The following is a 27,725-nucleotide window of genomic DNA, read 5'->3' as shown; positions in this document are numbered from 1 at the left end:
CATCATGCCCCTGCTGCCCTTATCAACATGGCGCCGCTCACGAGGCCCTGACGCTGCTTCTTATGCTGAGAGTAATTCTCAAAGCACCTACTTTCTTAATAACTTTCGTTCGTGTTGGATTCTCCGTGTCGGTGAAGTACATACTTTTCCTGCTTGTGTTTTCGTATTTTGTTCGCATTTTTTTTCTTCCTTTGCATTCACCTCCTTCGCCCCTTACCCAAGGGGAGGGAGTAGGGGACCGGGTGAATCAGATGAATTGGGTGGTCCTACCAAGGCATAATGGGCCGAATGGTCTCGTTCTGTATTTAAAAACCGGAAGAACGGTGGATGCTGCAAAATCAGAAACAAAAACAGAATTTGCTGGAAGAGTTCAGCAGGCCTGGCAATAGCCTGTGTGGAGAGAAATCAGAGTTCACATTTCAGGCCCAGAGAAGCATCTTCAAACTGCTGTCCTTCAGTGGAAGGTCACTTGACCCAAAACGTCAACTCTGACTTCTCTTCACAGTTCCTGCCAGACCTGCTGAGCTTTTCCAGCAGTTTCTGTTTTTTTGTCTCCTCTATTCCATTCAGTTTATCCTACCATTCTCATTTGGAGGAAAAGTCATATTGAGCTCCAAATACTAATTCCGTGTTTTCTCTCCCTTCGCCCTGGCTCGCTCTCTCCACATGTGCTACTCAAACTGACTGAGTCTTTGTAGGGGAGGTGGGATTGTGTTCAGCCCCTCAGCCATCTTCTAGATCTCATTGATTCTACTGGCGAATCAAAGTTACGGGGAGGATCATCTCTTGAAAGTTCCTAGTCTTCGCAAAGGAAGTTGTGTGTTCAGTTGTGACTGACTTTAAATGTATCTAAGTCCTTGACAATAAATGTTGCTTCTAACATTCCATTGCAAAAGCTTTTATTATTTCTTTTAAAATTGTGCAACAGTGACAAATTTCTTTGCTTCCCAACACCCCTTGTTTCCTGAACTTCTCTGCTTAAATCTCCATTCTTTCTTTCTGTCATTGTGCCATTCTGCTACAGCTTCTATGTTGCACCTGGCCTATCGGTCTCCTTTTCAGATGTTATCTTCTCCACGTGCTCTCTATTTCTATCCTGAATTGCTATCCTATATTTTTAGTAGCCACCCTCCTTAGGCTATTTAACATCAAGCTGCTCCCACTGAATGACATCACATATAAACATGCAGCCAGCCTTCTGCCTATCTGCAATAACTTTCCTATCATACTCCATATTCAAGTAACCTTTAATTGATGCTCCTAATCAAGGCAAATTGCAGGAGTGTGTTGTGACAGAAACAATTCTTGTGTTCTGATGACATAGCAACATATAACCACTGTTTGGGTTAGTGTTAATTTTTCACATGCCTCTGAAATGTTAAACCTCTGCAATTGGATCAGATGTTAAACAGTGCCTATTACTGTTGGAGAGATGCAAAATATCTGATGGCCACTGTCTGAAGCAGGGAAGTTCTCAGCTGTCCTAGCTAATATTTATCACGTGATTGTGAGTTAGGAGCAGTAGTAGGCCACTCAGCTCCTTGAGTCTGTTCTGCCCATCAATAAGGTAATGTCTGATCTGATAACCTTTCACCCCGGCTTATCAAGAATCTATCCATCTCCAAAGCCTTTGAGGAAGAGTTGGAAAGGTACGCAACCCTCTCTCTCTTTTCACATTAAAAAAATCCTTTGTCTTGAATGGGTGATGCATTATGTTTTTAAACAATAACTCTTTCTGTGCAGAATGAACATTTCTCTCCACAACTAACATTTCAAGACTCCTCATGATCTTGTTTTAATCATGTCACTTCTTACTCTTAGCAGATACAAGCCTAGTCTGTCTTACCTTTCCTCCATAAGACCACTGATCCTTCTAGGTCAAGTGAACCTTCTCTGAACTGCTTCCACACATTTACATTATTCCTTTGCCTGCCATTAGTATAGTGACCAATGGGGTACTGGAGGGATTGGTGCTTGGAACCCAGCTATTCACGACTAATTAATGGTTTAGATTAGATTCCCTACAGTGTGGAAACAGGCCCTTCGGCCCAACAAGTCCACACTGCCCCTTGAAGCATCCCACCCAGACCCACCCCACTAAAACCCACACACCCCTGAACACTATGGGCAATTTAGCATGGCCAATCCACCTAGCCTGCACATCTTTGGACTGTGGGAGGAAACCACAGCACCCGGAGGAAACCCACGCAGACACGGAGAACGTGCAAGCTCCACACGGTCACCTGAGGCAGGAATCAAACCCGGGTCCCTGGTGCTGTGAGGCTGCAGTGCTAACCACTGAACCACCGTGCCACCTCAAGATAAGAGGACTAAATGCAATATCTCCAAATTTGCAAATGATATAAATCATGGGTCGGACGGTGAGCTGTAAGGAGGATATAGAGAAGCTTCAATACTTAGTGAGTGGGCAGATGGATAATAATCTGGATAAATAGGCTATCCAGTTTGCTAGCACAACAGGAAGGCAGTTTATTATCTGACCATAAATTGAGAGAGGGAACTATGCAACAACACCTGAGTGCCCTATATACTAGCCATTGAAAGGAAGCATGCTAGTACAGCAGGTGGTAAAAAAAGCAAATGGTATGTGCTCAACACAGGATTCAGAAACAGGAGCAGGGATGTCTAACTGCAATTTTACAGAACCTTGGTGAGACCACCACCTAGAGTATTATGATATTTTCATCCCCTTTTCTGAGAAAGGATGCTCTTGCCATAGAGGCAGTGCAACAAAAGTTTACCAGACTGACTCCTGGGATGTTGGGACTGATGTGAGGAGAGGTTGAATCAGTTAAAATTATATTTGCTGGAGTTAGGAAGAAGGATGTATATTTGATAGAAGCTGATTAAATTCTAACGGGGTCGGATGCGGGGAGGATGTTCCTAATGGCAAGTGAGTCCAGAACCAGAGCTCCTCAATATAACAATATGTGTTAAACCATTTAGGATTGAGAAGAGGATAGATTTCTTCACCCAGAGACTGATCGCCTTTGGAAGTTGCTACCACAGAAAGCAGTCAAATATTGTATGATTTCAAGGAGTTGGATATAGCATTTTGTGGGGGTGGGGGTGGGGAGAGCAGAGCAGGAGCGGGCTATTGAGATGGATGATCAGCCAATATCATAATGAATGGTGCAGCAGGTTCGAAGGGCCGAATGATCTACTCTTGCTCCTGCGTTATATGTTAAATAGAGACTATTACTGCGCGCAGTACTCCTGCAGTGGTGTTGCCATGTCCTAGTTAACTGAAGCTTAACCATCCTATTTTGTACTTAATTCTCCTCCACCATAAACAATATTAGCTTTCCTAATTGCTTGTACCTGCATTCTAGCCTTTTAATTGGAATACACAATGTTATCTTCTACAGTATGTTATCCTCTCATTATCTTTTGCTTTTTTTCTCCCCCCACAGAGTTAAAACCACAGCTTAGCTAGTTGCTGAATGCTGGTAAACAGAGCGCTCAGATACTTTGTTCCCCGCACTTTGAATGTCACTTGGATGGTGATAAGGAGAGCAGTGCAGACAGAGTCTCTGTTACATGTAACTGAAGGGAGCAGCTCCATGATGGAAACGGGAGAGGAACGGCACGCGGAGCTGAACCCGATGTGTACCAGCAATGGCAGTGGGCAGTGTCAAAACATCAGCCTTTTGGAGGCTGCTGAAGACTGTTTACCAAATAGCACAACTCCTCCAGGAGCGACGCACACAGAGACTGTTATAAATGAGGGGAAGGCGAAAATTATCTTCCCCAGTGTGAATGAAGTGTTTTATAACCCTGTGCAAGAGTTTAACCGTGACCTCACGTAAGCACCTGCTGTTGTGGGCATGTTAACATGGAGCATGTCTTGATCTCAGACCTTTAAATGATTCTGATGGAATGTAGTTAGATATTTGTTTGCTGTAGTTCATGTTTTGTGCTTTTGGAAAAACAATATCAAGCTCTAATAACACTAGAAACAAATATTAGAGCGACTGACAGTTTTGAAAGATTCAGGAGTGCATCATAATTGCTGTCGTATTGCAAACAGCTGGTGTGTGTTCTGGCCAGTATAATTTCTGATCCCAGTTGTAACTTGATATTGCCCCTTCATCAAACTCTCAAACCAGTTTAGCCAAAGGTATTTCAAAAAGTTGCCTGTTTGTATGAATGAAACAACATTCAGACTGTCGGCTCACAAGTTTACATCGAATGCCTTTTTATGGGATTTTGTGAGCTTCCCTAATCCTGGGAGTGAGGGGGGTGGGTGTGGTGTTATGGTTCAGGAGGAAAGCTGTACACTGCTGCCTGTGAAAGTCATTCAAGGATGATGCCCCAACCTTATCTTAGAGCCAGTGTGTCGGGAGCCAGAGGCACACTGACGTTTTGCCCTCATGGCTGTCTCGTTATTGCGGAGTACCGCAACAAGTTTGATTTAATGTGTAATGGGATTTTAGGTAGCAATAGGCTGTGAACTGAATCACCTGTGAGTTTGAAATGAGACTACTCAGGAATTTGATTGAAAGCATTGAAGTTGAGTGAGGGACAGTGAGGCAAGGTGAGCTCAGGATCCCCAGAGTGCATGTGCTTTGGCAGTTAAAGGGTTGGGTGATGTTTTACAGTGGCAAACTACATTAGCTCACTTGTTTCCCCCAACAGGATTCATAGCCTTGAGTTGGGAAGGAAATCTTTTAGTGGTTTGTGGGATTGGATATGGGAGGGTATTAAGGCCACCAGGCAGTAACTGCTTCTGTCTTTGTCTGTCTGTCTGTCCCTCTCTCCCTCAGGTGTGCTGTCATGACAGAGTTTGCCCAACAGCAGCTGCTGTCCAAGGGGATTAAAGGTCAGTGGGTGTTTGGCCTGTCTTTAACGGTGGGTTGGGGTGGGGGGGGGGGGCCGCGGTGGTGCACATGACAGTACAGAACTAACCATCCTTGGAATATTTCGCACAGTGCGAATCCCTGGAGAGGAGGAAAGGCAGAAAATCGTTGTCAACTTGATGGAGAACGCAACTGCTGGAATTGCATCAGGATCAGGAGATGCTTCGGTGTTAAAGAGAACTGCCACTGTCGGGGAGAAATGTGAGGTGAGGCAATTGTCGATTCGCCTGGCTCGTTCCATTCTGGGTGAGCCATACGGCTGAGGCCCAGTGTTTACTGTCCATCTCCAACTGCCCCTGAGAAGGTGGTGGTGAGTTATCACCCTGACTACAGCCGAGTGATTTGATTGGGCATTTCAGAGGGCTGTCGGTCACATAAGATGGGTTTGTCTGAAATCTCTCCTGGAGCCCAAAGATGTGCAGGTTAAGGTGGATTGGCCATTGTAAATTGCCCATAGTGTCCAGGGATGTGCAGGCTCAGTGGGTGATCTGTGGGGAAATGTGAGGCTAGGGTGGAGGGTGGGTGCAGACTTGATAGGCTGAATGGCCTTTCTCTGCCCTGCAGGGATTCTATGTTTGGTGCCTGAATCTGTGCTTTTTACAAAAATCCGTCAGTTCCACAATCACCATAACTGTGACTGGATTTTTGTTCCAAGTTCTCCTGGAGCAATTTCAACCCATGTCCCTGGGTTCTGGATTATTTATCCAATGATGTGACCACTGTGCTACACACACCCATGCTTCTATCCAAAAGCTTAGCCATAGAGATGTACAGCACAGAAACAGACCTTTCGATCCAACTCGTCCATGCCAACCAGACATCCTAAATTAATCTAGTCCCATTTTCCAGCATTTTTGGCCCATATCCCTCAACCCTTATTCATATACCCATCCAGACGCCTTTTAAATGTGATGGAAGCTGGTACAATTTACAACCTCTTCTGGCAGCTTGTTCATTCACGCACCACCCTCTGCATGAAAAAGTTGCCCCTTAAATCCCCTTGTATATCTTTCCCCTCCTCACGATAAACCTATACCCTCTAGTTTTGGACTCGTGCCACCGTGGGGAAAAAGACCTTGAGTATTTACCCTATCCATGCCCCTCATGATTTTATAAACCTCCATAGGGTCGCCTCTCAGCCTCCAACACTCCAGGGAAAACAGTCTATTCAGCTTCTCCCTACAGCTCAGATCTTCCAACGCTGGCAACATCCTTGTAAATCTTTTCTGAGCTCTTTCAAGTTTCACAACATTCTTCCCTAAAGCAGGGAGACCAGAACTGAATGCACTATCCTAAAAGTGGCCTAATCGATATCCTGTACACTTTTGACTCTGCTTTCAAGGAACAATGAACCTCTGCTGCAAGGTCTCTTTGTTCAGCAACACTCCCCAGGAACTTACCATTAAGTGCACTAGTCCTGGCCTGAATAGCCTTTCCAAAATGCAGCACCTCCCATTTATCTAAATTAAACTCCATCTGCCACTCCTTGGCCCATCTGAGGTAACCTCCTTCACTGTCCACTAAATCTAATTTTGGTGTCATCTGCAAATTTACTAATTACTACTTTGTTTGCATCCAAATCATTTGTATAGATGACCAAAAAGCAGTGGACCCATTACCAAAACCAACAGCGCACAAGTCTCCAGTCTGTAAAGCAATTCCCACCCCTCCCCCACGTCTGCTTTGAGCCAGTTTTGTATCCATTTGGCTAGTTCTCCCTATACTCCATGTGAACTAATCTTGCTAACTAGAATACCATGCAGAACCTTGTTGAATGCCTTGCTGAAGTCCATATAAGCAACATCTACCACTCTGCTTTCATCAATCCTCTTTGTCACTTTTTAAAAAAAACACACTATCAAGTTAGTGAGACATGGCTTTGTGTGTGTGGGAAACCATGTTGATTATCCCTATTCAGTCCTTGCCTTTCCAAATTCATGTAAATCCATTCCCTCCAACAACTTGCCCATCACCAATGTCAGGCTGACTGATCTGTAGTTCCCTGGTTTTTTCTTCCCACCTTTCTTAAATAATGGTACCACATTGGTCACTCTCCAGTCTTCTGCCACCACACCTGTGGCTATCGATACAAATATCTCAGCAAGGATCCCAGCAATCTCTTCTCACTTCCCAGGGTAAAGCTACGTTCTGTGGTACACCTGATCTGGTCCAGAGACTTATCCACCTTTATACATTTTAAGGTGTCCAGCAGCGCTACCTCTAATATGGATACTTTTCAAGATGTGGCTATTTATTTCCCCACATTCTATATCTTCTATATCCTTCTCCACAGTAAACATTAATGTAAAATATGCATTTTAATATCTTACCCACTTCCCGTGGTTGATCTTTTAAGGGGCCTGATTCTCTCCCTAGTACTCTCTTGTGTCTCATGTATTTATACATAGAACATAGAACGTTACAGTGCAGTACAGGCCCTTTGGCCCTCAATGTTGCGCCGACCTGTGAAACAAATCTGAAGCCCATCTAACCTACACTATTCCATTATCATCCATATGTTTATCTAATGACCATTAAAATGCCCTTAAAGTTGGTGAGTCTACTACTGTTGCAGGCAGGGCATTCCACACCCTTACTCATCTCTGAGCAAATTCACCTTAACCCCAATCGCCAAAACTATCTCGTTCCTTTTTTTGCTTTGCCCTCTCGATTTCCCTCTAAAGTATACTCCTACTGCCTTTCTACTCTTCTAGGGATTCATGCGATCTCTGTTGGCTTTACCTGACATATGCGTCCTTCTTACTCTTGACCAAAACCTCATTCGCCAGTCATCCAGCATTACTACACCTACCAGCCTTACCCTTCACACTTACAGGAACATACTATCTCTGGACTCTTGTTATTTGATTTTTGAAGGCTTCCCACTTTCCACCCGTCCTCTTACCTGCAAATGCCTGTCCCCAATTAACCTCTGAAGGTTCTTGCCTAATCCCATCAAAATTGGCCTTGCTCCAATTTAGAACTTCCTGATTTTTTTTAAGATCGTCTTGAATCTTGGACCTACCTCCTTATTAGGCAGTTCTTTGTTTCAGTCCCAGTTACAGGAAAGCATTCTAAAATGGAGTTGCTGTAAATACTGCAGGACCCTGGGACTTTCTTTGCAATGCTGTGGGAAGGGGAAGTGATGTGTGTCAGATATAAAATGAAATAATTCATTCTGGTTGGATACTAGACGTATTGGAGCTCATAGAGAGTGGAACAAGTAATTCAACATGAAGTTAATAGGTATCCTGCTCATTGCTGTAGGTTTGGGGGGGGGGGGGGGGGGGGGGGGGGGGGGAGATGGTGGGGAGTGGAATCAAAACCTACCTGGCCCAGAGCAGGAGGTCTGTGATTTGATCTTTAGTCTCTGTGGCTAAACGTAGCTTAAGATACTTCCCTGCTCAGTTCTAACTTCCAACACAACCAATTAACTGATTTCTATCTGTGTACATTTACATATTAGTTTAATTTAACTTTGTTGTGGGTTTGGAAGAGGCTGTAATTTGCTTCAGCGGCCTTTGTGCTTGGATAGGAGGGAAGCAGTAAGTAACCCAGGGGTAATGGGAACTGCAGATGCTGGAGAATTCCAAGATAATAAAATGTGAGGCTGGATGAACACAGCAGGCCAAGCAGCATCTCAGGAGCACAAAAGCTGACGTTTCGGGCCTAGACCCTTCATCAGAGAGGGGGATGGGGTGAGGGAACTGGAATAAATAGGGAGAGAGGGGGAGGCGGACCGAAGATGGAGAGTAAAGAAGATAGGTGGGGAGAGTATTGTTTCTCAGTATTCACAATGCTTGCTGCTGAAAACGGATTCTGGTTGGTGATTGCTGTCAGTTTGGGACAGCAGGGACGGTCACCTCCTGTCCTTGGGTCAGAGCAACACCTCTGCTGAGCTGAACACTTCATTTTATGTTTTTCATTGCGAGGGCTATGGCAACAAGTAGACGACGTAGGAGTGAAGTGGCCCTGAGGATCTGCTCGGGGTGGGGTGGAGCAGCAGGACTGCAGGAGAGACCAAATTGCAGCTTTGCAGAGTAGAGCAGTTGCGTAATCATTGGTCTCCTGAATAAGGGCAAGTGTGAATGGGAGGCAGGAAGAGCTTTTGACTGCATGGAATTTAGAGTGTGCTCACTGAAGTGAGACAGGGGGCGATGTCTGTTTAGATTACGAGCTGGTGCCCTTGAGAACCTTGCTGTGTGAGTCTGTTTTGAAGTGTCTCCGGCGTGTACTCCCTGATGGAACCTCTGTTTATTGAGTCTGATTACTGTGTGCAGGATGGGATTCGAGTTCTAGAGGGATTAGCAGCATCTGGACTTCGCTCAATCCGATTCGCCAAGGAAGTTCCTGGAATTCACAGTATTGTGGCAAATGACTTTTCCGAGAAAGCGGTGACGCTAATGAAGAGAAATATTGAGCTGAATGGAGTGCAGCACTTAGTAACGGCCAGCTTGGCAGATGCAAGGTATTGGTGTGTTTTTTCTTAAAGACAGACTTGTTAAGGAATAAAGTAAAAGGCATACCAGACAGGGTGCAGGAAAATGAGTTTAGAACAGGTTATTTGACTGGCACAGACTCAATGGGCCGAAGGGCCTTTTACTCTGTCGACTTTTTGACTCTGTAACTCTGTCTTCCGTTTCCACCCCGTTCCTGGCTAAAGTCAGACACGGGTTAAGGAAAGCATTTGGATTTCTGCGGCCTCTATCATGATGATGTGACATTCTAAAGCACTTTACAATTGATGAAGTAGTTGTGAAAGGGGGTCTCTCTTTTCCCCCAAATCAACCTGTTCAGAGTTATTTATTACACACTTTTGGAGCAGGTGGGACGTGACCCACATCTCCTGGCTCAGAGGTAGGGACACTGCCACTTTGTCACAAGGGCCTCCTAGGAAAGGCAGTGGTCCATTTACACACTGCAAAATCCCACAGACTGGCGCAATGATGTCTTAATGCTATTGATTTTTGACGGATGTGTGTTGACCCTGAATGCTGGGCAGAGCTCTCCTGCTCCTTTTCAGAATTGTCTTTTACCTCTGCCCAGGGCAGCAATGTTTTTGTTCAACTGCTCAGTCTAAATATGCCACTCTTCACTGCAAGCCATCCCTTCTGCCACTGGGCTATTATTCTGGACCAGGTGCTCAAGTTCATTCTGAACCTGTCCCCTCTAGACTTGGGTGACTTGCCTCAGCCTCTCGAGGGCCAGGGAGAGGATATTTTAATCGTTAGTACAGAATGGGGATATCCAACTGGTGACAGGTTTTCAACAATTTAATTTGAAAATGGTCCTGAGGATTATTGCTTCACCTTTTTTGCAAATTTATGTTTGGATTCTGTGCTGGTTGACTCTTGTACTTTATCCATCTGCTGTTTTTATTTCTATTTCAGTCTTTAAGGTAACAATTGTTTGCCTGACTGTAGGCAATACTCCCCAAAGAGATGGGGGAGGTTTTTGTCTCTGACTCTCTGTCTCTCTGCAGCATGCTCATGTACGGGTCCAGGAGGAGGCAGGACCGGTTTGATGTGATTGACCTGGATCCATATGGAAGCCCGTCGCAGTTCATCGATGCAGCTGTTCAAGCAGTGAGTGAAGGAGGTGAGGGCTGAGCACAGGTTGTTTGCCTCTCGAGATTCCTGTGACCATCCAGAGCTGGTCCTTGGCTTTCTGGGGCCACCCTTCCAGGGTAGTGTGGATGTGGGGCATTGTGGGTGAAATATGTCCTGGGCTGGTTCTGCAGCTCGTGGATAACATCCTGTAGAAGGTTGTCATTGTCCTAGGAGCGTGAGCGGGTGCTTGTTCCAGTCTGTGCTGACCTGCAGGAGGGATTGCTATCACCTGGATACTGTCGCTGGTTGGAGAGCCTGATGCATCAAAGAATTTTCAGGCAGCATTGCTCCCCTTTGGAAAGAATCTCTGTCTGGCACTGGGAGCATTTCATGTTCTGCCAACTCACTGTCTAAGGATAGAACTATAGATGTTTGCTATTCTCACTGGAGTTCAGGGGATGCACCTGATTACAGTGGAGTCAAAAAAAAAATCATTCATCTGTTGTTTGTTTGTTTCTTTTTAAGGGCTTCTCTGTGTGACATGTACTGATATGGCAGTAATGGCTGGGAACAGTGGGGAGACCTGTTACAGCAAGTATGGAGCCATGTCACTGAAGTCAAAGTTCTGTCATGAAATGGTGAGTTGCTGTTGATTCCGAAGCTCTCCTGGTTGATGTGTTGTTTCTTCTCTGTCACCTCCTGTTCTTCTACTCCCCACAGGCTTTGCGCATCATCCTACACAATTTGGATCTTCGTGCAAACTGCTACCAGCGATACATTGTTCCTCTCCTCTCTGTCAGTGTGGACTTTTACATTAGAGTGTTTGTCCAGGTCTTCACAGGACAAGCTAAGGTGAAAGCATCTGCCAGGTACAGTCGCCTGGGTGAGGCCTAGTCGGTCTGTTTACAGGGACTACACAACCGGGAAAGACTGGTCAATTGAATTGAGTTTCTAACCTCTACTGCTCACTTGGAGCCAGTTAAACTGTTTGTTTGCTTTTAAATGCGCTGTCATCCACATGAAGCAGACTGTCCTGGGTTTGTCTTACAGTCACAGGCTTCTCTTTGTATGCTGTCCAAGCAGCGGTTCCAGCTCTGAGTGCTGGGGTCTCCTCTCACACGCAAGTGTGAGGGTTGGGACTGTCAACACTGACTCCTGCCCCTGCCCTCTGCCCTGTGTTCATGCTAGTAGGTCAGTGTCAGATTTACACACAGCTACTGCCACGCCCAAACCAGGAGGCAGGAGCTTGGTCAGTACAAATCTGTCCTTCAGGAAATGAGGGACACATTGGAGAAATGGCTTTCTTCACCCAAAGCTACTACAAAAACATCTGGACTGAGGCTGGTGATAACGGTGGCTTCGTCCTGATCTCTTCACTGCCCCAGAACAATAAAGCCGTTATAATTGTCTGTTAGCTGTATTATTGCTATTGACTTTTTTATGATCAGCATTTCCTAACCTAGCTCTTCTCCAGTTGGTGCTTTCTGGGGGAGATTATTGATGTTGATTAGTTTTGAGCAGCGGGGGGGGGGGGGTCTCTCAGCTGCTGTGTGCCTGACAGTTGTTTTTCTGTTTCAGTAAACAGGCTCTGATATATCACTGTGTGGGCTGCGGTACCTTCCACATTCAGAGGATGGGCAAAATGATCAGCCACGGTAACAAGTAGGTGACTGTTTCTCCTCTTGTAAGTATACAGCATTGCCCATTTCTTTCTCTCTCGCTGACCTCTTGACTATAGCTGTGTCCCAGGATACTCTGAGCTGCACCCTTGCGGCTTATTCAGCCTAGCTAAGAGAGACCGCTTGGAGGCTCTTAAAAACAAAAAAATCCCAAGGCATTATCTAAAGAATCAGAAGTGAGTTCTCCTTCAGAGTCCTGACCGATATTTGTCCCTCAGCCACTCAATGTGTTGTTGGTCCAGACCATCTACAATCCAACCCCACCACCCAAGACATTTTTCCATCCCCACCCTTGTCTGCCTTCCAGAGAGACCACTCTCTCCATGTCTCCCTTGTTCGCTCCACACTGCCCTCCAACCCCACCACACCCGACACCTTCCCCTGCAACCACAGGAAGTGCTACACTTGCCCCCACACCTCCTCCCTCACCCTCATCCCAGGCCCCAAGATGACTTTCCACATCAAGCAGATGTTCACCTGCGCATCTGCCAATGTGGTATACTATATCCACTGCACCCGGTGTGGCTTCCTGTACATTGGAAAAACCAAATGGAGGCTTGGGGACCGCTTTGCAGAACACCTCCGCTTGGTTCACAATAAACAACTGCACCTCCCAGTCGCGAACCATTTTAACTCCCCGTCCCATTCCTCAGACAACATGTCCATCCTGGCCTCCTGCAGTGCCACAATAATGCCACCCGAAGGTTGCAGGAACAGCAACTCATATTCCGCTTGGGAACTCTGCAGCCCATTGGTATCAATGTGGACTTCACAAGTTTCAAAATCTCCCCTTCCCCCACTGCATCCCAAAACCAGCCCAGTTCGTCCCCGCCTCCCTAACCTGTTCTTCCTCTCACCCATCCCTTCCTCCCACCTCAAGCCGCACCTCCATTTCCTACCTACTAACCTCCACCCCCTACCCCCCCTCACCTCCGTGACCTGTCCGTCTTCCCTGGACTGACCTATCCCCTCCCTACCTCCCTACCTGTACTCTCCTCTCCACCTATCTTCTTTTCTCTCCATCTTCGGTCCGCCTCCCTCCCTCTCCCCATCCCCCTCTCTGATGAAGGGTCTGGGCCTGAAACGTGAGCTTTTGTGCTCCTGAGATGCTGCTTGGCCTGCTGTGTTCATCCAGCTTCACACTTTGTTATAATGTGTTGTTGTTTTTTTATATATAATTATCCACCTTCAGCCAGAAATGCTGAGTGGATGACCCATCAGGTCTCCCAAGATCCCAGCGTCGCCCATATCAGTCCTTTCTCTGGTTTAGTTTAAGACCCTCTGTGAGATTCTGAAAAATAATGGAGAAATTTGAGTGAGTGCATCATTCATTCTCATACTGAATTAGTCCATCTGTTGCGGATAGAACATAGAACAGTACAGCACAGTACAGGCCCTTCAGCCCATGATGTTGTGCCGCGGAATAATCCTAATCCAAAATTAAAATAACCTAACCTACGTTCCCCTCAATTCACTGCTGTCCATGTGCACGTCCAGCAGTCGCTTAAACGTCACTAATGACTCTGCTTCCACGACTGCCACTGGTAAACTATTCCATGCGCTCACAACTCTCTGAGTGAAGAACCTCCCTCTGACGTCTCCACTATACCTTCCTCCTAATACCTTAAAACTACAACCCCACCTGGCAGTCAATCCTGCCCTGGGGAAAGGTCTCTGGCTATCAACTCTATCCATGCCTCTCATTACCTTGTACACCTCGATCAGGCCACCTCTCTTCCTCCTCCTCTCCAGAGAGAAAAGTCCGAGCTCAGTCAACCTCTCCTCGTAAGACAAGCCCTCCAGTCCAGGCAGCATCCTGGTAAACCTCCTTTGCACCCTCTCCAAAGCCTCCACATCTTTCCTATAATAGGGCGACTGGAACTGGACACAATATTCCAAGTCTGGTACTGAGGGAAAGTAGAAGGGATGCTGAATAAGTAGAAAGGTGCTGTCCTTGACCACTTTCCCATAAAGGAATTATTCCTGAAAGAGGGAAAAGTTGCCCAATCAAACGAACCCTTCGTGCCTTGCTATAGTGCTGATGTTCAGTTCACATGTGGCCCAGTGGGTGACACTTGCCTCTGAGTTAGAACATTACGTGTACGTGTCCAGCTCCCAGAGAAGAAGCACAAAATGATCCTGATGTTCCTCGTGTTGAACTGATGGAGGTGAAATGTCACACGAACCATTAAACTATCATCCTGTGGTATTATTTTAAACAGCAGCACAGTTCTCCAGCGTCTCTTGTGTAATATTTATTTCAGCATCACTGAGGCAGTTTGTACGTTTGTGAAAAGATTTTTTGATTTGGTTCCCATAAACATGGGAAGAACTGTGGAAGCTATAAATCAGGAACAAAAACAGAATTTGCTAGGAAAGCTCAGCAGGTCTGGCAGTGTCTGATGGTAGCTGGGAAAATGTCAGTTCATATGCAGAAAACTGAGAGGGATGGGTTAGGGAGTAAATGTAAGGATTGAGCCTGAAGAGACAGAGAAGAGCAGTTGGATAGACAAAGGAGTTGATAACTATCTCTAGCTTTGGCTAGAAATGTGAATAGCTGTTAATGGGGACTGTTAGTGACTAACAACAGGTAGTGTGTAATGGCAGGCTATGTGATATCAAGGCCTGGGTGCAGGGCTGGGACATGGGAGAGTTTATGCCCTAAAATTATTGGACTCGATATCGAGTCCAAAGGGCTGCAGGGTCCCCAAGCAGAAAATGAAGTGTTGTTCTTCCAGCTTGTATTGACTTCACTGGAACACTGCAGCAAGCCAGAGACAAAGATGTTGGCCAGGGAACAGGGTGGTGTGTTAAAGTGGCAGGCAACTGGACTCCAAGTGAAGCAACAATTTACTTGCACTTCCCACAATCTAGCCTACTGCATTCACTCCTCACAATGTGGTGCCCTCTACATTAGGGAAATGAAGCATAGGCTGGGTCACTGCTTTTCCGAACATCTACATTCTGCTTGCAGAAGAAGATCCTGAGCTTCCAGTTGCCTGCCACTTTAACACACCAGAGATGACAAGTTGTGGAGCTAGGTGAACACAGCAGGCCAAGCAGCATCAGAGGAGCAGGAAGGCTGACGTCTTGGGCCAGGGTTGAAGCCTGAAACATCAGCCTTCCTGCTCCTCTGCTGCTTGGCCTGCTCTGTTCATCCAGCTCCACACCTTGTTATCTCATTCTCCAGCATCTGCAGTTCTTACTATCTCTGAAATTACTTGAACACACCGTCCTGCTCCCTTGCCAGTATCCGTCTCTGGCTTGCTGCAGTGTACTAGCAAAGCTCAACGCAAGCTGGAAGAACAACACTTCACTTTCTGCTTGGGGACCCTGCAGCCCTCTGGACTCAATATCAATTTCAATAAATTTTAGGACCTAAACGCTCCCATGTCCCAGCCCCCTACCCCACCCACCAGGTCTTGTTATCACCATAGCCTGCCATTACACACTAGCTATTGTCAGTCACTAATAGTCCCCATTAACAGCTATTCACCCTTCGAACCAAGATAACAAAGTGTGGAGCTGGATGAACACAGCAGGCCAAGCAGCATCTCAGGAACACAAAAGCTGACGTTTCAGGCCTAGACCCTTCATCAGAGCTCTCTGATGAAGGGCCTAGGCCCGAAACGTCAGCTTTTGTGCTCCTGAGATGCTGCTTGGCCTGCTGTGTTCATCCAACTTCACACTTTTGTTATCTTGGATTCTCCAACATCTGCAGTTCCTACTATCTCTGATACAATTTTACACCCTTCTAACCAGATCGTTATCAATTCCTTTTGTCTATCCAACTGCTCTTAAGGCTCTGTTCTATTGTTTACTCCCTAGCCCATCTCCCTCCCTAGTTTCTGCATATAAACCGATGTCTTCCGTTACCATCCATTCTGAGGAAGGATTGTCAATTCCGCTGCCTTTCTCTTTGGTAATGCTGCCAGACCTGCTGAACTTTTCCAGCGGCTTCTGTTTTTATTTACAGGAGTATGGTGTGTACAAATTTGTTATTGAATTTCCGACATCACAACAGTGACTTATTTTCAAAAGTACTGCAGTGGCTGCACAATGCTTTGGGACGTCCTGAAGTTGTGAAAGCCCTCTATAATTCCAAAAATCTTTCTTTTCTAGTAGTAACCTGGGATAATATTGTTCTTATCCAGCTACAAATACACAGCGAGCTCAGGACCACCCGTGGGAGCAGAGTGTGAGCATTGCTACCAGAGGCATCTGGTAAGACAGCGCCCTTATATATGGCATTTGCTTTTTATTTTTCCTTAATACTGTCATGGTCCAAGCGCTTCAGAGATAGTAGGAACTGCAGATGCTGGAGAATCTGAGATAACAAGGTGTAGAGCTGGATGAACACAGGCCAAGCAGGAACACTGGCCTAGACTCTTCAGAAATGTCCTTTTCTGAAGAAGGGTCCAGGCCCGAAACATCAGCCTTCCTGCTTCTCCGATGCTGCTTGGCCTGCTGTGTTCATCCAGCTCTACACCTTGTTATCTCATGGTACAAGCGCACTGTAGTCACATGAAGGCCTTCATTCATTTAAAGGAGAATCGCTCATTTCAAAACAGAGTAAAACTGATGTTAATTTTTTTCAGTTCTGAAGAAGGGTCACTGGACCCCAAATGTATACTCCAATTTTTCCTCTGCTCACTGCCAGACCTGAGTTTTTCTAGCAATGTCTGATTATTGTTAGTTTTCTGACGTTCTGCTTTTATGCAAAGACCGGAAGGTTTGGATCACAATTTGCATTTATATAGTGTCTTTTGACATGTCAAAACATTTCAAGCGTCAGAAAGGGGGAGTAGTGCCTATGAGCCGGTCATTCAGAGGCCTGGGTAATGTTTTAGGGACCTGTGTTCAAATCTCTGGTGGGATTTAAACTTGGTTTGCTAAAATAATACTTGAATTGAAAAATAGTGTTATTAGTGGAGACAATGGATCAAAGTATTAAATGTCAAAACTCATCTGGTTCACAGACTTAGAGATAGTAGGAACTGCTGATGCTGGAGTCTGAGATAACGAGGTGTAGAGCTGGATGAACACAGCAGGCCAGGCAGCATCAGAGAAGCAGGGAAGATGACGTTTCGGGTCTGGACCCTTCTTCAGAATGGAGGGGAAGGGGACTCTGAAATAAGAGCGGGAGAGGGGGAGGTGATGATAGAAGGTGGAGGGAAGATGGACAGGTCAAGGATGCAGGAATGAGCTGGGCTGGTTTTGGGATGCGGTTGGGAGAAGGGTTATTTTGAAGCTTGTGAAGTCCACATTGATACCATTTGGGCCACAGAGTTCTCAACTGGAATATGAGGTGCTGTTCCTGCACCCTTTGGGTGGCATCGTTGTGGCACTGCAGGAGGCCCAGGATGGATGTGTCATCCTGGGATGTGTTGTCGTTTGTCATGAACTGAGCATAGGTGTTCTGCAAAGTGGTCTCCAAGCCTCCATTTGGTCTCACCAATGTAGAGGAGGCCATGTCGTGAACAGCGGATACAGTTTACCACATTAGCAGATGTGCAGGTTTTGAGGAAGGTTTTCTTGGCCTGGAATAGGGCTGATGGGGGAGGCGTAGGAGAGTGTGGAGCGGTGAAGGGAGTAACAGTGGTGAGCACGAGGCGGCACCAATACAGTCCCCGATACAACAGAGGAGGAGGAGGAGAGGGATGGGGCCAGTGTAGCTGCAGAAAAAGGGACTGTTCCACATATCCTACCAAGAGGCAAGCATAGCTTGGGCCCGTGCACTGCCTTGTGCTCCCATGAGGAGCTTGAACAGTTCATCCACTTTACTAACACCTTCCATCCCAACCTTGAGCTCCCCTGGACCATCTCTACCTCTCTCTCCTTCCTGGACCCCTCTGTCTCCATCTCTGGCATCTACCTGGAAACCAATTATTCATTTCAAGCCTAGAGACAATGGGAACTGCAGATGCTGGAGATTCCAAGATAACAAAGTGTGAGGCTGGATGAACACAGCAGGCCAAGCAGCATCTCAGGAGCACAAAAGCTGACGTTTCGGGCCGAGACCCTTCATCAGAAAAGGGGGATGGGGAGAGGATTCTGAAATAAATAGGGAGAGAGGGGGAGGTGGACTGAAGATAGAGGAGAAGATACGTGGAAAGGAGAGTATAGGTAGGGAGGGGACAGGTCAGTCCGGGGCGGACGGACAGGCCAAGGGATTGGGATGAGGTTAGTAGGTAGGAAATGGAGGTGCGGCTTGAGGTGGGAGGAGGGGATGGGTGAGAGGAAGAACAGGTTAGGGAGGCGAGGATGAGCTGGGCTGGTTTTGGGATGCAGTGGGGGAAGGGGAGATTTTGAAGCTGGTGAAGTCCACATTGATACCATTGGGCTGCAGGGTTCCCAAGCGGAATATGAGTTGCTGTTCCTGCAGCCTTCAGGTGGCATTGTTCAAGGACTGTAACCGCCTCCCCCACCCCCCTCCCCCCGCGCAGTGGTTGAGAACGCCCTCAACAGAGTCTACTGCATTTCCTGCAACTCATCCCTCACACCCCGCCCCCACAATAACCACCCTAAGAGAATCCCCCTCGTCCTCACACCACCCCACCAACCTCTGGATACAGCGCATCATTCTCCAACACTTCCGCCATCTACAATCCGACCCCACCACCCAAGACATTTTTCCATCCCCACCCTTGTCTGCCTTCCGGAGAGACCACTCTCTCCGTGACACCCTTGTCCGCTCCACACTCCCCTCCAACCCCACCACACCCGGCACCTTCCTCTGTAACCACAGGAAGTGCTACACTCGCCCCCACACCACCTTCCTCACCCCCATCCCAGGCCGCAAGATGACTTTCCACATCAAGCAGATGTTCACCTGCACATCTGCCAATGTGGTATACTGCATCCACTGTACACGGTGTGGCTTCCTGTACGTTGGGGAAACCAAGCGGAGGCTTGGGGACTGCTTTGCAGAACACCTCCGCTCGGTTTGCACTAAACAACTGCACCTCCCATTCGTGAACCATTTCAACTCCCCCTCCCATTCCTTAGACGACATGTCCAAACTGGGCCTCCTGCAGTGCCATAATGATGCCACCTGAAGGTTGCAGGAACAGCAACTCATATTCCACTTGTGAACCCTGTAGCCCAATAGTATCAATGTGGATTTCTGAAGCTTCAAAATCTACTCTCTCTCTCCCCCCCCCCCCCCACCCCCCACACCACTGCATCCCAAAACCAAGCCAACTCGTCCTCGCCTCCCTAACCTGTTCTTCCTCTCACCTATCCCCTCCTCACACCTCAAGCTGCACCTCCATTTCCCACCTACTAACCTCATCCCAACCCCTTGGCCTGGCCTGTCCGTCCGTCCTCCCCGGACTGACCTATCTCCTCCCTACCTCCCCACCTCTCCTCTCCACCTATCTTCTTCTCTATCCATCTTCGGTCCACCTCCCTATTTATTCCAGAACCCTCTCCCCATCCCCCCCCTTTTTTGATGAAGGGTCTAGGTCTGAAACGTCAGCTTTTGTGCTCCTAAGATGCTGCTTGGCCTGCTGTGTTCATCCAGCTCCACGCTTTGTTATCCATTTCAAGCCTACTGATTTCCCACAGCTACCTAGAATACACCTCCTCTTACCCACCTTCCTGCAAAAAGGCCATCCCCCATTCCTTCACTTCCTCTGCATCTGCTCCAGAGATGAGGCATCCCACTCCTGGACATTCCAGATGTCCTCGTCCTCGTTTTTTCAAGGACTGCAACTTCCCCTCCCTTGACTGCATCTCTCTCTCACACTCCTCTGTCCTCACACCCCCACCCCGCAATAACAACAAAGACAGAATCCACCTTGTCCTCTCATACCACTCCACCAACCTCCAGATTCCAACCCATCATCCTCTGTCACCTTGCAATCTGACCCCACTAACAAGGACATTTTTCGCTCCCCACGCTCATGTGCCTTCCGGAGCAATTGTTCTCTCCATGACTCCCTTGTTCGCTCCACGCTCCCCACCATCCGCGGCAATTTTCACTGCAACCGCAGGAGCTGCTACACCTCCCCCTACAGCTCTCTTCCTCCCACCCCCCCCAACCCCCGTCCCAGGCCCCAAGAGAACCTTCCTCATAAACAGATATTCACCTGCACATCTGCTAAAATGTAGTATATTGTACCTGCTATTCCCGACATGGCCTCCTCTACATTGGTGAGACCAAATGGTGGCTTGCAGACCGCTTTTGCGGAACACCTACGTTCGGTTTGTGACAAACGACTGCACCTCCCAGTCGCAAACCACTTCTGCTTCCCCCTCCCACTCCTTGGACAACGTGTTCATCCTGGGCCTTCTCCAGTACCACAATGATGCCACCCGAAGGTTGCAGGAACAGCACCTCATATTCCACTTAGGGAACCCTGTCGCCCAATGGCCTCAACGTGGACTTCACCAGCTTCAAAATCTCCCCCTCCCCTGACCTCATCCCAAAACCAGTCCAGCTTGTCCCCACCTCTTTGACCTGTCTGTCTTTTATCTCCCACCTGTCTGCTCCTCTCACCTCCTACCTACCAGTCTCATCTCTGCCTACTTGACCTGTGTCTCCTCTCCATCTATCTGCTTTTTTATCCACCTTCCATCTGCCTCATTGTCGCTCAGAATCCCCTTCCCCTCTCCCATTTCTGAAGAAGGAGCCAGACCTGAAACGTCAGCTTTTCTGTTCCTCTGTTGCTTGACCTGCTGTGTTCATCCAGCTGTACACCGTGTTATCTCATCTGGTTCACTAATGCCTTTCAGTTTAAAACTAATTAGTTTGAGGATAAAACAGCTAGGAGAGAATATGGCATATTCTCGATAGCAGTAAATTAAGGTGATACAAGATTACAACGGCCATACAACACAAACAGACCACTCGGCCCTACCAGTTCGTGCTGGTGTTTTAGCTCCATTTGAGTGTCCTCCCGAATTTGTGTCCTTCTTTCTCCTTGTCTGTAAGTCAAGTTTCTGCTTAAATGTAGTCACTTCCTGTGGAAGTGAGTTCTGCATTGTCACCTCCCTCTCTGCCTTTTGGCAATGAAGTGCACTGTACTGCTGAATAGTCACTGACTCTGACTTTTCTGAAGCATGGCACTGACACCTTTCGAATCAAACCCTAAATGAGCTGCTGGGGGTGGGAGGGTGTGGCACTGAATGAGACAGCAGTGTGTAAAGGTGTGTGCTCCCAATGGGAGGGGCTGGGGTGGTGCCTGGTGTGAGAGAGAGTACACAATGATGTTCCTGTTCTGGTTTCAGCTTGGTGGCCCAATCTGGGCTGAGCAAATCCACGACCAAGACTTTGTAGAGAGAGTTCTCAAATCAGTTGAACACAACCCGAAGCGGTTCAAGACGTCTGATAGGATCCTGGGTATCCTCAGCATGGCCAAGGAGGTGAGCTCCTGGAAAGTTTCCTTCCTTGCTGAGGGGAAAGGATCGTGGCGGGGAGAGAAATCTGAGTGCACTGTATGGGTAGATGATTCCATGCTGGAGGAATGAAGACTTTGGGATTAAGTTGAATTACTCTGGAAGGTCACTGACCGTTCCACTGTTGGACGAGGCAAGTAAGGCAGCCATTTTTATGAAGTGAATTCCCTCTGACCTGCCCCTTGTCCAACTTCTCTTTGTTCCACATAGCCCATTCCAATCAGTAATTCAGAACAAACTGTCAACTCTGTTTCAACAACACCTGGGGCCCTGGGAATGGGGAGCACAGGTTAGAGAAACACAGACATTTCTTGAACACTGGGACAAAAGGGAGCAAAAAAAAAGAGATTGGGTAATAACACTTGGTTTGAGTCTCCATTAAACTCCCAACCCTCCCATTTCCTTCTCCCTCTCTTAGGCTGCAACCTCAGTGTCCTATATATCCCTGATCACACATCTTGATACCTTCTTCACAAAGATCATGTACTTCCACCTCCCAAGATGTTATCTACTGCCACTGCTTCCTCACGCTGTGTACACTTCATCCTTACCCTTGCTGAACTACATTTGGATTCTGGTCCCTCCACACCTCCAAGTGCCATTCTTCTGGTGTTTAAATTCCCACATGCCCCATATCTCTGTACACACATCCCCGCCCCAGCAACCTTCCTTGGATTCTGTGACCTCTTGAACACACCCCGTCTCTACCCTTTTGACCCTGCACTGGCAGTTGTCTTCAGTCACTTAGACCCTATGCTTTGAGTTTTCTTAAACCCTTTTTGTATCTCTGCCTCCTCTGTTAAGCCCTAATCTTAAAGCCTTTGGCCTCTCCTGTCTGCCTGGAGTTTCTCTCGAGGTTATTATGTTGACTGAAGTGCTCTTATGTTTACCTTTCCCCAAATGTGGAGGGAATATTATTTGCTCGTAAGCCATCGGTGCATTTTAAACGTCTCTTGAAATTTGGTTTCTCTTTACCAGGAGTTGCCAGACTGCCCTTTATACTACACCATGGACCACCTGAGCAGTATCATCCGCTGTAACACCCCATCGCTCCTACAGATGAGGTAGGATCATTAGCCCTCTCCTCTGGCATGAATCATGGACCAGGATGTTGGAGATTTATAAATTAACCCCTAACACACCCTCTCCCTGTTGAAGAGGTAAACCTTGCCTTTTTTTAATTAAAAGGCAAAAAACTCATGAAAGTTGGTAATTCCTGCATTACGGTTGTGGTAATTTTATAATGCTTAGAGATGAGCAGCTCTTGGTGGGGAATGGCAAACTCCCAGTCCCAGTGGGCTGAGCAATCCATGATGTTCTTCCTATATCCATGATTGTACTTCCTATAGAAAGTATTCTGCCACGGGGTTAGATGGGTTATTGAGCTGGTTGTAACTCTCCAGCAGGAATATTATTGGAGAAAGGATTGTATGGGATGATTTGATATTTTAACAGAAGCGTGTGATTTAGGAGGGTAGGTGCTCGCAGCTGAAAGGGATTTACCCGGTTGTGTATTATAGCTCCTGGGTTCCAATCCAGAGCTGTCTGGCTGACCAATGTAGAAAAGACTTTTTTTTTCCCTACTTTGCCAGGAGCAGAGTACTAACCTGCCTCGGAATGCATGTTGGTATTTGCTTAATGTGACACATACAAGCATGGGTTGGTGTTTTGGAAAGGACAACAAGGGTAGGCATGTAAGGAGTGCTGCTTGAGGCTACAGCTTATTGGGACAGTGTGTAGAAGGAGCTTTACTCTGTATCCTAACCCTGTGCTGTCCATGTCCTGAGACAGTCTGGTTTTGATTGGAATGAGTTTTTCATTTTTAGCTGAGAATGAACTGATCTCCAAACTTCTTTCCCCATTAAAAACTAAAGGCTGTGCTGAATGGAATTGCATACAGAAATGATTCTAATCTTTTTCCTCCTCCACCTCCTATTAGGTCTGCCTTGCTGCACGCTGGTTATCGAGTGTCTCTCTCACATGCTTCCCAAAAGGCTGTTAAAACTGATGCACCACCTTCAGCGATCTGGGATATCATGAGGTGCTGGGTACGTTTTGATTCTGTGGATGTTTGAGTAACATTATTATCCATGGTTAAATGAAAATTAATGCTCTGCCAAGGCCTGAAAATATGAGAGCACAAAGCTTTGTGCACTCATTCTGAAGGTGGCAGTGTTACCTGTGGTTGGAGGTACGTAAGGACAGAGTAGGCCATTCAGCCCCTTGAGCCTCTTCAATCGTACAATGAGATCATGGCTGAGCTGTGGCCTAACTCCATATTCCTGCCTCTGGCCCATATTCCAGAATACCTTGCTAGGCAAAGCTAGGTATGTGGAGTTAGGGGAAAAAAAAACCCTCTGATTTAAAATTTTAACAATTGATCTAGCATCCACTACCGTTTGTGGAAGAGAGTTCGAAACCCCCACCCCACCCTTTTGTATTGAAGTGCTTCCTAACATCTCTCCTACACACTGACCCTCATTCTCAGAGTGCCCTTACTTCTAGAATCTCCAGTCAGTGGAAATAGTTTGTCTACCCAGTCACTTCCTGCTAATATCTTGAAAGCTTCACTCAGATCACCCTTTAACCATTTTAAATTCTAGAGAAAACTGAGTTGATTTGCAGAATCTTTCATAACTTAACCCTGAGGTCTGGCTTATCATTCCTGTAACCCTGTCTAAAGCGAGCTGTGTTTCTGCTGCAGGAGAAAATCCACCCAGTGAAGCGAGAGAAACTGTCTGAAAGCTGCCCTGCCTTTCGAATCCTCAGCAAAGAGCCTGTGTAAGTTGGTGAATGTGTAGTTGCACCTGTGTGGGCCTGGATTTTTACAGATCACAAAACTCCTAGGCTTGCTTTGGACAGAATTAGTTGATGCTGTATTTGGGTGAGGATAGGGTTGTTGGAAATTGCCTGGGCTGGCCTGTGTGAGGGCACAATAAATTTCTTCCTGTATCTGTTGTGGTTCATTAAGAGAATGTGTGACTATTGGATCAAACACAGACATGACATTAGCCCCATTTGCAGATGCTCCCTGTGTTTGATGTCTAGCTCTGACATGAAGCATGGCAGAGGCAGTTATCGGTGCCCTACCTGTGTTTCTGTTCACAGATAAACGAAGCTTTGCCCGAGTTTCAGTGACACATGTTCGGTGAGCTCTCTCAAGGTGTAGCTTTTCTCTTGCTCATCACTTACCTCTGAGTGGGCTGCATTGGTATGGTTTTCCCTGTAGTCACTGCTCGTTTTATTTTAATATGTGCAGGTTATTGAAATGCTGAGCCTGTCCCTCTTGTAAAATCAGAATGGGGACACTGATTTTATTAGTGAGTTGTGGTCTGGAATGCACTGCTATCTGATAGGACAGTGGAAACATTCAATAATCGTTTCAAAAAGGAATTGGATAAATTCTTTAAAGGTGGGAGAAGTGTGGAGAAATAGGAAAGAGCAAGATATCATGGACTGAATGGCCACGTTTGGGCCTTAGCTTTTTTTTCTAGGTTTTTCAAGTGGGCTACAAGAAATGACTGCAGACTGATCTTTGGCCCTTTTTTTTATATTCTATGATCCAATATTAGTTCTATTCCCTCCTGCCCTTGTCAACACAATCAACCTCCTGATGTGTGGATCCAACTGCAATTAAATCTGAACACCTTGTGGAGTGTGACTTCTGAGAACCACTTCCTCTACGTTCTACCTTCCATTGCCTCCTGCTCCTGTCCTGGGAGATCACTGTTTAAAACCATTTTAGGGAGGGCTTCTTGTGCAATGGTAGTATTCCTACCTCTGTGTCAGGAGGACTGGATTTTAAAGTCCCACCTACTCCACATATAATAGCATCTCTGAACAGGTTGATTAGAAAATTTTATGCCAAAGTTTTTCAGTGTGTTCTCTGGGAACACTGTCCCACTGCTGAAGCAGTTCCTACAAGCTAGGAGTCTGTGGAACGGGTTTTTTGATTCCTTTCATTATGTAAAATTTCTTCCAGAAGACAGCATTGAGATATCAGCAATTTGGGAAATGGGTGACTACCCCACAACTCACATACAAGCCTCCTTGTCAACTCCTTGAGGTGAATGTAATCAGTAACTCTTATTATTTCATTATTCATTCATGGGCTTGCTGTGAAGACTAGCATTTGTTGCCCATCCCTAACTGCTCTTGAACTGAGGCACACGTAGCCATTTCAAAGGGTAGTTAGGAGTCAACCACATTACTGTCGATCTAGAGTCCCCTGTCGTCCCATATTGGGCAAGGACAGCAGATTTCCTTCTGTAAATGATGGGTTTGTGTGTTAATCAAGTAGTTTCATCATAATTACTGAGGCTTTTTATTGTTGGATTTGAACCTGTGTCAGAACCCAGAATATTAGCCTGAGCCTCTAGATTTCCAGTCCAATGATGTTAACATCATGCCATCTGGTTACTAGGATGGGGGGGGGTGGGTGGTTGGTTTAGTTTTTCAGTTCCAAAGTTGATTCTCCCTTGTGTTCTCTAGCCAAGGAGTGTCCTAGTTACTCTCGAGGTAGAATTATGTATGTATGTTTCATTCTCTAACTTTATTTTTTAATCTGGCTTTTTAAAAAAAAAACTTTTTTTCAATGTATAGCCTTGTCAGTTGTGCACAATTCCTTCAGAATATGTTTGTGTTGTTGTAACATTGACTTACATTTTTTTTTCTCTTCTCTCCACTGCAATCGAGCTTACCCAAGCCTTGTGTTTCTCAGTCTGCAGGCTTGCTTTGATATCCGGGAAGATGCAAATCCCAAATCTAGAAAGCAAGGCCTAAAAAGATTCCAGGAAAACCCGGAAGCCAACTGGGGACCAAAGGCAAGGGCTAAAATTGGGTAAGCTTCTAGCTGGTAACAGGCACCATGGCTGGAAGGGGCTGTGTTTAGGGTCGGTCAGTCAGTTTAAAACCTGGAGCAAGTGGCCTATTTTGCTGCCAGTCAGCCTGATGCCACATGTGAGAGCTTGCTGTCAGGGTGCAGGTGGTGGGGGGATGGGGGGGGGAAGGAGGAGGGAAAGAGAGGCTAGGAGCTGCTTTACACAATCAAACGCATGTGTAAGGTGAACAGGGTCTTGCTTTCTCCACCCATGTCCTATTAGCATAGTCCACTTCCTCAACACCTGTCAGTCCTGCTGCAGGCACAGACTATGCACTGACTCTGGTACACCTCCTGAGCCAGTGTTATTCCTGTCTCTTTCTGATTTTTGCAACAATGGTTCACAGGTTGACTGAACAAATTGCAAAGTGAACAGTCCTTCTGCTTTCTGTTGGTAGGTGCAGTGTTTCTCAGCAGGCTTTTTGAGGGTCTAATAAAGTAGCTTGAGGTTCTGAAGGAGGGGAATGGATATGTTGAAGAGTTGCTGCTTTGTGTCTCCTAGTGGAGGAATTTCCCAAACTTTGGAAGAGAAAAGAAAACGGCTGCAGAATAAACGGAAGCTGAAACTGTGCGATCCAGATTCTGGGAAGACTATCCCCTGTAAAATATTCCGAGAGGTGAGCAGCAGCTGGTGGTGATGTGATTTGGTTAGATATGAACACAGGTGATTGGAGCTAATACAAGAGCAGGTGTCTGCTGAAAGGTTTACAACAGGCATGCAGTGTTTAGTGGATCAGTTGCCTGCTTTGGCATTGATCGCACAAAGTGAACGTTCCACTGTGTGTTTGTATTGTGTACCTGGGGTTCATCCTACAATCCTGTAGGGAGTGGCTAGTTCATTGCTGTGTTCTGGGAGGGACACTAATTCATGTAGATTTTGAGACTGAATCCATTTTAAAATGACATTCCTAAATCGATGAGAGCATTGAGCCAGACAACAGCCGCTGGTGAAATCTTGCTGGAAGTAGCCTAGGGCAGTGGAGAAGGACCACCAAGAGGTTGTAAGACTTGCTCCACAAATGACTTACAACACCTGATTTTGAGTGACAGTTAAGTCTACTGCTTCAGATTGAAGGTTTCTCAGTGCTGCATTATGAATTGCTGAGGGGTTGATCTGTTTCGCTGATCTCTCTTTTAGGGAGACTGTACCTCTGGAGAGGAGTGTCACCAGGAAGCAACCACAAAGAGAAGTGACCAATAAGCGTCAGAGGTGCAATTTTCTGTGTCACCTGTCAGATTGCAAATAACAACCCACTGGAGCATGATGGCAGGATCCCAATATAAAGTGTAGCATTTGACATGCATGTTCCATAATTAAACTGAATTTTTTAAAGAA

At 46.5% G+C, this 27,725-nt stretch overlaps 1 protein-coding gene across 5 annotated transcripts; it reads left to right on the top strand.

The window, feature by feature from the left end:
• The first annotated feature begins 14 nt into the window (after window positions 1–14).
• On the top strand, window positions 15–27,725 carry trmt1 (tRNA methyltransferase 1). Of its 5 annotated transcripts, none has more exons than XM_048521774.2 (17): window positions 15–131; window positions 3,435–3,826; window positions 4,788–4,843; window positions 4,953–5,086; window positions 9,161–9,348; window positions 10,363–10,478; window positions 10,955–11,067; window positions 11,150–11,298; window positions 12,008–12,091; window positions 16,263–16,332; window positions 21,343–21,477; window positions 22,489–22,574; window positions 23,450–23,558; window positions 24,215–24,291; window positions 26,231–26,350; window positions 26,892–27,006; window positions 27,528–27,725. In XM_048521774.2, the coding sequence occupies exons 2-17, from the start codon at window positions 3,465–3,467 to the stop codon at window positions 27,588–27,590; spliced, it is 1,977 nt and encodes a 658-aa protein (XP_048377731.1). In that variant the 5' UTR covers window positions 15–131; window positions 3,435–3,464; the 3' UTR covers window positions 27,591–27,725. The 5 variants fall into 5 exon arrangements, with proteins under 5 accessions (XP_048377731.1, XP_048377732.1, XP_048377730.1 ...); XM_048521775.2 differs by having other exon boundaries at window positions 18–71; XM_048521773.2 differs by having other exon boundaries at window positions 23–136.

This window comes from Stegostoma tigrinum, chromosome 35, assembly GCF_030684315.1.
Source record: "Stegostoma tigrinum isolate sSteTig4 chromosome 35, sSteTig4.hap1, whole genome shotgun sequence".
NCBI classification, from domain to species: domain Eukaryota; kingdom Metazoa; phylum Chordata; class Chondrichthyes; order Orectolobiformes; family Stegostomatidae; genus Stegostoma; species Stegostoma tigrinum.
This window is presented reverse-complemented; position numbering and strand designations above follow the sequence as displayed.